General features: G+C 45.8%; 1 protein-coding gene across 1 annotated transcript in view; it reads right to left on the bottom strand.

Annotated features, from left to right (window-relative positions):
• The window catches only part of Strn (striatin), a 102,283-nt gene extending 89,936 nt beyond the window's left edge, over window positions 1-12,347 (bottom strand). The window contains exon 1 of the mRNA XM_045137246.1: window positions 12,118-12,347. Coding sequence (XP_044993181.1) covers window positions 12,118-12,342 — 225 coding nt within the window. The 5' untranslated portion in view covers window positions 12,343-12,347. The remainder of the gene's footprint in view (window positions 1-12,117) is intronic.
• Window positions 12,348-13,397: the final 1,050 nt, after the last annotated feature.

Below are 13,397 nucleotides of genomic sequence, written 5' to 3'. Positions count from 1 at the left end.
CACAAGATGAGGGGTGACACTGCTTAAATTCTAAGATCCTGGCAGAGATGAAGGTATCCCGAGTCTAACGACAACAGGAAACTGAGTAGATGCAGGGGACGGAAAGGCGAGGCTCGAGAATGCAGCCACTACACGTGCTGAAATAAAGTACTACAGACTGCCATATCATCATGCTTTTGGAGTTAAAAATGTGTGGGATATATTCCTCCTGCCAGCCTTCGCTCCTTCACCTCTCTCTTTCCAACTCTTAGGTTTTTCCCCTCGTTTATCCACTTCCCCATTTTCTCTCTTTTTCTCTCTGAATTCAAAATTTTTCCACCAGGCAAGGTGGCGCACACCTTTAATCCCAGCACTCGGGAGGCAGAGGTAGGAGGATCGCTGTGAGTTTGAGGGCACTCTGAGACTCTATAGTAAATTCCAGGCCGGCCTACACTAACACAAGCCTGTACCTTGGAAAACCAAAAAGAAATTTTTGCCTCTGTTATCGCCAATGTTTATAAAACTAATACGCTACCCCGACTATTGCCATCTCTAGCCTATCCTCTAATTTCAATACATAATATCCTGAAAAAACAGTATTTACAGGGCAAATAGAATACTGTAGCTACTATGACAAATAAGCAAACTGCTGTCATCTAAATCACGATTTAAATGGGTAACATATATAACACACTCTGTCCACAAACATCTCAACGAAGAAAGCTAACTGCTCGTTGGACAAATATTATATAGCTAAAATTTTACTTGGATGCTGGGGACCAAGCTCAGCTCCTCATGTTTGCACATCAAGTAATTTACCATCTGAGCTGTCTCCACAGCCCACACCAAGACTTTTATATACTCGTCTGCAGCAGCTGGAGGTTCTGGCACACCCATCCCCCTCTCTATCTGCCTCTTTCTATCTCTCAAATTAAAAAAAAAAAAAAAGTTAAAAAAATTTTTAAATATTTCGCTGGTTGTGGTGGTGCACGCCTTTATCTGGTCAAAGTTGGCAACTTTTGCCCTCTGCATATTGTTCAAGTAAAACAAATGTGAAATTCAGGTTGGACAGCCCTGCAGCAGCCCATGGGCAGGAGTCTGAGAAGGAATACACCTCACTCTTAGCTAAGACACCAGAGGGCTGTAGCTTTTGAAGACGGCGCAGGTACACTGGCGCTCCAATGCAGCTATAACCAAAATCCTCACCAGGTGGGTGTGGGTGGTCCTAACATCTGAACTTAGGTTCTTAACAAGCTTTAGACTAGTCATAGCTATCTCTATACACCTACCAAAAGCAAATGCAAAACCTCAGGTTCAGATTAGTCACCTACTTTTCCAAGAACACTGAGCAGCACACAGAGATAAACCAAGGGCACAAAGGGACAAGGATCATGAGGAAGACCAGAGGACTGACTGACCACACACAGCACCTCTAAGACCTCAAATGTAGTGACTGCAGAGTCACCAACCATAAGATGACCACTTACTAGGATTAAAGAGTAAGTGAGGGCTTGCAAGATGACTCCAACGGTAGGTGCTTGCTTACAAAGCCTCCCACCCAGGTTCCATTCCCCAGCATCCCCATCAAGCCAGAGGCGCAGAGTGACGCGCGCGTCTGGAGTCGACTGCAGCGGCAGGAGGCCCAGGTGCGCCTGTTCTCTCACTCGCTCACATTCTCTTTCTCTCTGTCTTTCCCCTTGCAAATAAACACATAAAATATTATTTTTTAGGGCTGGAGAGATGGCTTAGCGGTTAAGCGCTTGCCTATGAAGCCTAAGGACCCCGGTTCGAGGCTCGGTTCCCCAAGTCCCACCAGATGCACAAGGGGGTGCACACGTCTGGAGTTCGTTTGCAGAGGCTGGAAGCCCTGGCGCGCCCATTCTCTCTCTCTCCCTCTATCTGTCTTTCTCTCTGTGTCTGTCGCTCTCAAATAAATAAATGAAAAATTTAATACATATACATATATATATATATGTATATGTATATATATTTTAAAAGATGATTGCCCTGGAAATACCTGCAATGAACAGGACACTATTAAAATGAAAAACAAACAAAATGAAGTAGCAGACTTGAAATGGAACCAGATGAATGTCACCAACAGCCAACACTAAAACTCACTGCATAGATGTAACAGGCTGAAGACAGAATTATCTACAAGTGGTAGAGATAACAACAAGTTTAAAAAAAAAAAAAAAAAAGGAGAAAGTTTAAGACACATGAATAATCAGAGACCCAAATGGAGAACAAGATGTAACAAGAAATACTAAAGAGATTACAACTGAAAATTCTAGAGAACTAATGAGATATCAATCCAGGCTTAAGGAGCCTAACAAAATTCCAAATAAAATCAAAAGAAATCTAGAGCTAAGAAAATGGCCTAGAGGATACAGCACTTGCCCAACAACTAGTTCCCATATGAGACCACATTAAAAAGCCAGAAGCTATGGTGGGCTTCAGTATGCCAGGCAAGAAGGGTGGCAGAGACAGAAGAATTTCCTGGAAGCTCACACAGAGCAGTGAACAAGAAACCCTGCTTCGAAACAGGGAGGAAGGAGAGGACTGAATGGAACATTGTCGACCTCCACAAGTGCACCAAAGCATGCACCTAACTGTACTCACACCCTCCCAAATAAATGAATAGAAAATTTAAAAGAAATCTATATTCTGATAAATTAATGAAGTAACACTAAAGACAGAACAATTTTAAAATGTAGCTAATGACCAGAAAGCATTAAAGCACAGTAAAATCTCTATCTGATCATTTAAGTAGAAACAGCATCAATTCCACTTTGATTACTTCAGAGGGCTGCTAAGGATAACAGGAGATACCGAGAGTGGGCAAGGCACGTCCCAAGCCCTGGGGCCAATCTGGAGGAGGAAGAGGGAGAGATGATGCTGTAAGAGAAACAGCTTTTAAAAGAACCTGTCAAAGGCTCTGCAGACAAGTGACAGAGCTTACTTCATTCTCGGCCATTTACCCTCCTGTTACTTAAGAAGTTTGGAGTTGATTAATTCCAAAGTTCATTCCACCACAAAGATGACAATGTCATCATATTTCTCAGTCAGTAGGAGGTAATTCAAATTATAATATTCTACTGACTAAAAATAAAACCCTAGCTATTATCAGAAAGAACAATGGAAATTAACAAAAATTATATCCCATATTCTATAAAAAAAAATCCATCCATGAATTCCAACATATGCTAAAACTGACAAACTTTGGGCAGAAGCATCCTGTGGAAGTGGACAATGTGCCCAGAAACCATAGTTTATTAGAAAGATTTTAGATACCTTGCAACGAGGTGCTGGCCAGGGAGGTCCCTGATGCCCCAAACCTTACAGGCTATTGCCAAGGCTGCTATTGGTTGCCCACAAGAACCAGATGGTAAGACACTATTGCTGAAGATCCTATATGCTTGGTGTTGCGGTCTGGTTCGCATTGCTGGTAGAAATCACCCAACCAAGAGCAGCTTCTGGGAAAAAGAAGTTTATTTTGGCTTTCAGGCTCAAGGGGAAGCTCCACGATGGCAGGGGAAAACGATGGCATGAGCAGAGGGTGGACATCACCCTCTGGCCAACGTAAGGTGGACCACAGCAACAGGAGAGTGTGCCAAACACTGGTAAGGGGAAACTAGCTATAATACCCATAAGCCCGCCCCCAACAATACACTCCCTCGAGGAGACATTAATTCCCAAATATCCATCAGCTGGGAACCTAGCATTCACAACACTTATGTTTATGGGGGACACCTGAATCAAACCACCACATTCTGCCCCTGGCCCCCATAAACTGATAATCACACATGATGTAAAATGCAATGCATTCATCTAACTTTAAAAGTCCCCATAGTTTTTTATCAATTCCAATGATGTTCATACATCCCCATAGTCCAAGGTCTTTTAACTGAGCCATAATACCAAAAAATAACCTCAAAAAACCCATAATGGCATAGAATAAATATTCACACTGCAAAAGATGGCATTGGGCATAGCCAAGAAACATTCAACCAATACAAGATTTAAAACAACCAGGGCAAACATTAAACTCAAATTCTAAGTCCAACAACTCTAGTCAGTGACAAGTCTCCAAGTCTGATAATTCTAAGCAGCAACAAGTCTCTGGAATTCCAATTCCGCCCCTCCAACTAGGCTACTCACAGTCCTGGAAAACTTCATCGGGGCCGGTAGCTTTCCTTGGCAACCATCTTATGGTCCCGGCATCTCCATTGGGTCTCCACTGCAATCCACGGTCCATCCTCACAGCTCTATCGGGTCTCCATGCACGTATCCAGCAACCTGCTTCACACTGCCCATGGCCATTTCCAAAACACAAAATCATGTTGCAAATTCAATGACTCTCTCTTTCCTGCATTTCTTATACTCCACAATACCAGGTAGGGTGCCAATTTGTTAATCCAGGGGGGAATAAAGCAGACTTTGAAGAAGAGGACTCCTTGAGCACTCAGGCCCTTTCAAAAGAGTCTACATTCTTCCTGTTGCCCCAATACAGGTCAGATGACCCAATCTCAAAGGTTGTAATCTCTCAGTTGCAGCTGAACGGACAGCAGTTCACCTAAAGATTTTTCTTTCTGTGCCATATCCTTCTGCTCACACCAGTTCATTTCTATTCAAAGCAACCCGGCACAACTTCTCAGGACATGGGCATAAAAGCAAGCTTCTCACACAAACTGCTAACCCAGTCCAAGCAAAGCTCTTTCTCACCCTCACAAGCCAAACCTCACAGTCCACAGTTCTTACTGCATTCAGGTCTTGCAGCTCAGAACAGAATAGTCCATCAAGCTGTACTAACAGCACTGCAAGGCATCTCAGACCAAGGTTTCAAATCCTCCCACATTCCTCTTGAAAATCAGCTCCAAAAGGCCAAAGCCACATAGTGTCTACCATATAGCATAGGTGTCTAGCAGCAATCCCACACTTCAGTACCACTTTACTGTTGCATTCAGGTTCCCGTTGCTGGTAGAAATCAACCAACTAAGAGCAGCTTGTGGGAAAAAGAGGTTTATTTTGACTTTCAGGCCCGAGGGGAAGCTCCACAATGGCAGGGAAAACGATGGCATGAGCAGAGGGTGGACATCACCCGTGGCCAACATAAGGTGGACCACAACAACAGGAGGGTACACCAAACACTGGCAAGGGGAAACTGGCTATAATACCCATAAGCCCGCCCCCAACAATACACTCCCTCCAGGAGGCATTAATTCCCAAATATCTATCAGCTGGGAACCTAGCATTCACAACACTTATGTTTATGGGGGACACCTGAATCAAACAACCACACTTGGGCTGTAGGTCACTGAGAAATCAAGCTGGAGCTGAGCTGGAAGCTTGCTCCCTATTAACTAGCTGTCAGGATGCTTGAAAGACCTGCGCTGCCTGTTGGGAGAGAACAGTCACCAATGGCTTAAACAGCAGCAGACCCTGCAAGCTCTATGGCTGGCCAGACCAGCCAAATGCTCAAACGGGAACAACAGTGACACACCTGGGGAAGTCAACTCTCAATGAGTGGACTTGAGGCCAGCTCCTGGGGATGGAATTCCTGGCTGGTACTGAAAACCTAGACAAAAGCCTATGGCTGAGCAGCTCATAAGCCCGAGGGTGGAAACTACTATTCCTGTCTAGCTAAATGCATCCATTATCCCACCAAACTGTTCTCTAAACGATTATGATTATCCCCACATATTAATACTGCTCTCTCTGTTGGCTAGAGAAGCTTCCTTTCAGATGGAGGTGAGCAATGGAGTGACAAAACAGTCCAAAACACTGAGAAGCAGGGACAGTGGAAAGCTGAGCACTGAGACATCTCTGTCACACCCTCCGGGGCTCAAGGACCATGGCAGAAGAGGTGGCAGAAAGAATGTTAAAACCAAAGGAAGGGAAGAACTGCTTGCAATGTGGTCATCCAGACACAAAGTGGCCTAGATATTCATGACCTCAGTGACCGATGGCCTGCACAACGGGAGAGGAAAAATGCTGACATCAAAATAGAAGAAAGACTAGTTGCAACAAAGAGGGGAGTCATTGGAAGGGAGATTTGGGAAGAGGAGTGACTGGAGAGGATTGTGATCTGGTATATTTACAGAACTTGTCAATAAGTTTTTGAAAAACTGCCGAACTTCTGTATACATGTGTGTGTGTGTGTGTGTGTGTGTGTGTGCGCGCGCGTGTACGTGTACAAAACAACCAGCTGGGTGTGATCATTCATGCCTGTAATCCCAGCACTCAGGAGGTTCAGATGGATGGATCCCCATGAGTTCAAGACCAGCTTGGTCTCCACAGGGAGTTCAGCAGAGCCTGGGCTACAGTGAGACGCTGTCTCAAAAAATTTTTCAAAAAGTAAAACTAAATATGCAGAGACATTTATCGTACCAATAACTGTGGGCTAACTCCGCAATGCACAACCCATATACCTCAACAAGGTGGGGCCGATGGGGAGGGGGTAGGTCACGGATGAGCCTAATAATGGTACCATACTGCCTGTATTTGCAGAATAGAAAACTAATTAAAAAAAAAAAGTAAAACTAAAACATTGGCTCTCAATCTTTGTTGTATATTAAAACCACATAAATAGAGCTCAAAAATACTAATGTCAGCATTCTAATTTCTATGAATCTGATTTAATTGGTCTGGGATAGAGCCTAGGGGTAGAGACCTTACAAAGTTCTCCCAGATTATTCCAGGATTGCAGCTAAGGTTGACCTTGATGAAAACATATATTTTAAGAGTGAAGCCTCTGTAACTTCTCAAAAATATAATTAAAGATTATAAAATTCTCAAGGATAGGAACAGAATAAATAATAAACCTGCCCATAAAATGATGCCATCCCAGAATTGGGGCTCACCTACTGCAAACTTTAAAGGACACCATAAAATAGAGGGTTAGGTTTATAGGATGTTTAGTAAATGGATACAACTTGTTGCCAAGATGTAATGTAAAGGTATGATGATTATATGCAGGAAAGAGAGCGAGCGCACTTCCAGTTCATGACGAATGCTCTGAGGCAGATGCTGAGGGCCGGCATGAGGAGCACAGGACCGGGCTGTGCTCCTCTGAATGGGCCATATGCCCTAGCTCAGTCACACCCAGCTTCAAGCTGAGGAAGGCTGATCGGGGAAGGTGATGCTTTCCCCAGGATAATGAAGTAGAGTAAGCATTTAACATCAGCCACTTGCTATCGGATATTTATTGATTCAGCACTTATTGGAGGCACTTTAAAATAATCTCATTTAATTTTCACGAGGTAATTTATTATTCTCACCTCACACACACAAGGAAATTAATGTTCTGAGAGGTCATAATTTTGGCCAACATGTAAATAAACAAGCAAGTTTTATTTAACCCCAGGTCTACGTCACACTGCCTTTCATACTATAGGAAAGAATTATCTTAATAGGAAAAAACTCGTCATTTTAAGTGCTTACCTCTTTTCATTGAAATGCCCATTGAATCTTCTCACCTGCTGTATGAATGTGCTCAAAATAATTTCAATCACAGGCTGGAGAGATGGCTTAGCAGTTAAGCACTTGCCTGTGACACCTAAGGACACCAGTTCAAGGCTCGGTTCCCCAGGACCCACGTTAGCCTGATACACAAGGGGGCGCACGTGTCTGGAGTTCGTGTGCGGCGGCTGGAGGCCCTGGCGCGCCCATTCTCTCTCTGCCTTTCTGTGTCTGTTGCTCTCAAATAAATAAATAAACAAAACTGAGGCAGGCATGGTGGTGCACACCTTTAATCCCAGCACTTGGGAGGCAGGGGTAGGAGGATCGCTGTGAGTTTGAGGCCACCCTGAGACTACACAGTGAATTTCAGGTCAGCCTGAGCTTAGAGTGAGACCCTTCCTCTAAAAACAAAAAAATAAAAAATAAAAATAAATTAAAAATAAACAAAACTTAAAAAAAATAGTTTCAATCACTTTCATTCCTCATTTCCTCAGACCTCACTTCCTATCTCTTAGCATATATTTTGGTTGTTTTCTTATGTTCAAAAGTCAGCATCAGGCTGGAGAAATGCCTTAGCAGTCAAGGAGCTTGCCTGCAAAGCCTAAGGACCCAGATTCAATTCCCAGTACCCACGTAAGCCAGCTGCACATGGTGGTGCATGAGTCTAGAATTCATTTGCAGTGGCTTGAGGCCCTGGCATGCCCATTTTCTCTCTTCCTCAAATAAATAAATAAAAGTCACTATATTTTGATGATACATAAAATATTAAGAAAACCACTCAGGAGGCAGAGGTAGGACTGCCATTAGTTCAAGGCCACTCTGAGATTCCATAGTGAATTCCAGGTCAGCCTGGGCTAGAGTGAGACCCTATCTCGAAAAGTCAAAAAAAAAGAAAGTCTCTTAACTACTTCCCTCCCTCACCTGAGGCCAACAGTAATTAAAAGCGTCTCTTGGGCTAGAGAAATGGATTAGTGGTTAAGGTGCTTGCCTGCAAAGCCAAAGAGACTACATAGTAAATTCCAGGTCAGCCTGGGCTAAAGTGAGACCCTACCTTGAAAAACCAAAGGGAAAAAAAAAGTGCCTCTTAACTTGTCCTCCTCCACTCCCCACACCTCCCACCCCCCCCCAAGCCTACTCTGAATTCTTGCATAAGGTTCCTCTTAAAGACACTCTGCTCAAAACCTTCCAATACTGCCCAATACTGCTGAGGAAAAACCCAATTTTCTTTTCTTGGTCCTGGGACTTGAACCTAGGTCCTTGAACAAGCCACGTACACACTCCATCACTAGGCGGTATCCCAAGCCCTCGTTACTTGGTTTGAACAGGCCCCCAGTTTGGCTAGCATTCATTTTGTGGTCATGGCTGGCCCTGGACTTCCAATCCTACTGCCTTTGCTTCCCAAGCAGCTTGAATTACTGGTCTGCTCTTGGTTGGGTGATTTCTACCAGCAACACGAACCTGACTGCAACACTTGGGTACTGGGGAATCGAACCCAAGTTATTAGGTTGTGCAGACAAGTACCTTAACCACTGAGCCATGGCTACAGCCCCTAAAAAATATTTTTACTCATTTATTTGCAAGTAGAGAAAGAGAACAAGATGAAAATGAGCACACCAGGGTCACTACAAACTCCAGGTACATGCACCATTTTGTATATCTGACTTTATGTGGATACTGGGAAATCAAACCCAAGTCAACAGGCTTCACAAGGTGAGCCATCCCTCCAGCCCATAATTTTAGTTTTTATTTACACAATTGCTTTCCAGTAAGTCAGTAGCTTTCAAATGCTGTTTGGTTATCTTTACCTCCTAAAGTCCATTTACCCTGCTCTTCTCCATATGCTAACTCTTCTATCATGCTATTGTAAGGAAAATAATCCTCCTCCCAAAGGACAAACAATGACCTTTCTACAGGTCATGAGTCTCTGCAGTCTGTAGCAAGAGACCGGATATACAGAAAATATTCTCAAATATATTAGTAATCTTTCTCCAATTCCTTTCACAGATGTAAAGCTCAAGAACACCTTGATTATTCCTTTCCCCACCCGCCATAAATTACCTGTTCACAAGAGGAAGGGGTGAACTGCTAAAGTAAAAAAGAATCCATTAACTATGATGAGCAAGAAGGAAATAATGATAAAACAAGTGTATGATACAATGTGACTGCTTCCTTACTTCCCAACATCTGAAAGGAGGAAGTGGTACAGACAGTCTAGGTAGATGGGAATGTGGATTGCCTTTCACAACTCAGCTCTGGCAACTTGTAAGAGCAGGACTGACAAGTTCCCGAAGGGACAAATGAGACTGCGTCTTGAAAGCACTTTTGTTGACTTTGGTGTTAATGACTTCAGAAGAGATTTAAAAATTAAAAGGAGGACACCCAGCTGATGGACATTTTATCATAACTCACCTAACTCTTGTTTTCATATTACTTTTCCGGGAAAATAACCAATGGCAAATGAAAAAAAAAATGGAGATTCAAACATAAATGATGATATGATTTTAGTTCCAGTAATGCTAATAAAAAGAATAAAGGTCATAGGTTATAGCAACCCCCCCATAAAAATGCATGATAATGTTCAGCAAACATTACACAAACTGTAAGTTTCTCCATAAGTTTAATTTTAGAATAAAATATTTTTTAAAAAGGAATGTCCTTAATATAAGCATCTAAACAGTTACCCAAGGTACTTAATATGTGTGGGTAAAAATTACAGATTGACTAAATCACCAGGTATAAAGCAAAGTTGACACACGAGGGAACGGAGGATAGTGTGGGAATCCCCAAACTTCCAAGAGTAGGAAGGTCAGCATTGTTTTACTGTTTGTTTTTAGACAGGTTAGTGCCACTTGTTTTATATATTTTCTAAACTGGAAAATAAACTAAATTCTAAGCAGCTACATACAACCATCATTTCCTACAACTGTATATTCCAGTCAGATCTTGGCTGTAGCATTTCCTTCAGGCTTGCAATCCACAAGCTCGCTTACAGAACTCACTGCTACTGAAGGTAAACGTACCAACACTCGGATTCCAGGAGTGCTAGCAAGATCAGAATCACTGCAATAAAACTTACCAAGGCGTCAAGCAGTTGAGATACTAAAGCACTGTGATAGTGCAGTTGAAAAAGTCTCTAACGAATACAACCACATCACTATAGAACAGAAGAAATCAGAGCATCTACACGTCACTCCCTTGTTTCATTCAACTGTGCTCACCTCATTCCCCAGAGGCCTTCCTGACCACCCTAACTAAAGCAGCTGCCCCTAGTACACACTCTTCCTTCACCCTGGCTCATTTATTTAGTAGTAGCAACTGCAGGTGATGACATTATAGGGCTGCGTTTACTCACTGCTTGCTTTCCGAAGAAGCCGAAGCCCCATGAGGGCAGCAGCTTTGTCATTTCGGATGAAACTGGGAGAGTCACAGGATTCCCTCAAGGTCACAGAAGTAGCAACAAGCACTGCCCTTAGTATAGTAGCCCTACCTAGGTTAACTTGTGTTTCCAGCCCCACCACAGCAGTATGTTCCAGCACATGATTCTCTTTAGCATTTTTATTTTTTAGTTCCAAAAAGAAATGATTTACCAAAAAGGCCCCCTGTGGAGGCGCACACCTTTAATCCCAGCACTCAGAGGCGGCAGAGGTAGGAGGATTCCTGTGAGTTCGAGGCCTGCCTGACACTACAGAGTGAATTCCAGGTCAGCCTGGGCTACAGCAAGATAGTATTAAAAATAAAACAAAATTTTTAAAAAAAATTGCCAAAAAGTGGCAAACTGGGTAGGACTTTTAAGAGCTTCACAAACCAAAATAGTTCTCAAATTTCCTAAGCATACAGGATTGGACCATAGAACAGAAAGGTACAAACACTCATCGTCTTTCAATTCCTCTTGAAATTAGTGTGTGCTTTAAAAGTTCTAAGAACCACTACTGAAAACCTACTTAGCAATGCAGAACGGCCTGAAAAGAACCTGTCATTCTTCCCAGGCCCCACAATAGCTCCTCTCTGATTATGGTTATCTTGCAGACTATGCAAGGCTCAATGTAAAGTAGCTTTGAAAGTACATGTCAAGCGCAACACAACACTGAAGATAAAATTAATTCTTGGGAAGTTTTAGATTCTGGGGAAAGGGATCATCATTTCAGGCCCTTCATTCAGCATTTACAAATCTAAAATACACGACTGGGTTGCAAGGGGCAACGGGTGGATTCAGAAACATTCACAAGCAATATAAACACAGGAGCTAATGCCGCTAATAACTTTTGCCTGATGCCTTGCTTCTCCCAGAAAGCCCAGGCCTCCCACGACTCTTGGATCACAAATGCCAAAAACAAGTACAAAAACAAACCACCACCAAAACTAAAAAAAATAAAAATAAAAATAAAAAACACTGCGGCCAACGTCTGCAACCCAGAACGGGACACGCTAAGGGAGGATGGATGCGCTCAGCGTCCCCCAAAACTGCTGTCCACACGCTCCATCAGTGGTCCGGAAAGGATACCCTAAAGAGGTAGCTTGGCCGAAGAGTTGCGATGCGCCCGGGTCGAGGAAGTGGGGGGTCAGCGATCGCGAGGGGAGCGGGGTTCCGGGTGGGGTGCGCGGGGCGAGCGCGGGCCGCGGGCGGGGGCGGGGGCGGGGGCGGGGAAGAGGCGGCCGCGGCCGGCCGGGGGTCTCTACCTGCAGCTCCGCCCGCTCCACCTCCCACCGGGCTCTCTCCACCTCGAAGCGGGCCCACTCGTGCTGCAGGAAGTGCAGGATGCCAGGCAGGCTGTACTGCGCCCGCGCCGCGCCCGCCCCGTCGCCGGTCGCGGCGGCCTCGGCCAGCGGCCCGAGCCCCTTGGCCGCGCCGGCGCCCGGGTGGTTGTTGCCGAAGAAGACGCCGGGACCCGCCTGCTCGTCCATGGCGGCGCCGAGCCCGAGCTGCCGAGGCGCCCAGCGGCCGAGGCGACGGCGGCAGCCAGCAGCGCGCCTCCCCTCCGCTCCTCTCCTCTCCGCCCTCCGCCGCTCCCCCGCCCACACCCCAGTCAGCAGCGAGCGGCCGCCGGGCGCGGGCCGGACGCAGCAGCCCAGGCGCAGGCCGGCCGAGCCCCGCGCGGGCCGGGAAGTGGGTCAACGGCGGCGCGCGGGGCTTGTCGGGAAATGTAGTTCCGGGGCGTGGCGCGCTCTGCGCCCGGGCTCGGGCGTGGCTCTGGCCCCGCCCCCTTCCCGGCCTCGGCCCCGCCCCCTTCCCCGGCCTCGGCCCCGCCCACCGGGCGCGGGCGCGGGCCGCGGGTGGCGCGTGGGTTTCCTGGGCGGCCGCTGGGCCCCTCGCGGGCCCGGTGCACTGCGGAAGTTCTGGGGCGGGCGGCGCGCTCCGTGCTGCGCGGCCGTCGCACGCGGAAGTTACCGGGCCGAGCCGCGCAGCGCTCTGGGGCTGCAGCCCGCCGCGAGCGGCCGCGGGGCGCAGGCACCCCCCCAACCGCGGCCCCCGATCGCCGCTCTCTGCCGAGTCCCCACCACGGCGGCTTCGGGGGCTTCTCCCCAGCTCTGACTCGCTGACACCACCCCGTAAGAACCTCCGTTTCTCGGTTCAGTAAATTCTGTAGAAGTTTTAGACACTCAATAATCACAAGTGTTGCAGGGTGGGTTTTTTGGGTTGTTGTTTTTTTTTTTTTTTTTTTCCCAGTTCTCACTTTTCCTATCATTCCCAGAGGAGTTGGGTTTTTTTTTTTTTTTTACTCAATTCAACAATTTTTTATGGTAGCTCACTCCAGTCCAGGCTGGAATTCACGCTGTAGTCTCAGGGTGGCCTCGAACTCACAGTGATCCTTCTACCTCTGCCTCCCCTAGTGCTGGGATTAAAGACGTGCGCCACCACTCGTAATTTTTTATGTATCTATGTGAGAGAGAGAAGAGAATAGGTTTGCCAACTCCAGAGGCATGCGCCACCTTGTGCATCTGGTTTACGTGGGTCCTGG

This window comes from Jaculus jaculus, chromosome 18, assembly GCF_020740685.1.
Source record: "Jaculus jaculus isolate mJacJac1 chromosome 18, mJacJac1.mat.Y.cur, whole genome shotgun sequence".
Lineage (NCBI taxonomy): Eukaryota > Metazoa > Chordata > Mammalia > Rodentia > Dipodidae > Jaculus > Jaculus jaculus.
The sequence above is the reverse complement of the archived record's forward strand: the minus strand, read 5'-3'. Positions and strand labels throughout refer to the sequence as shown.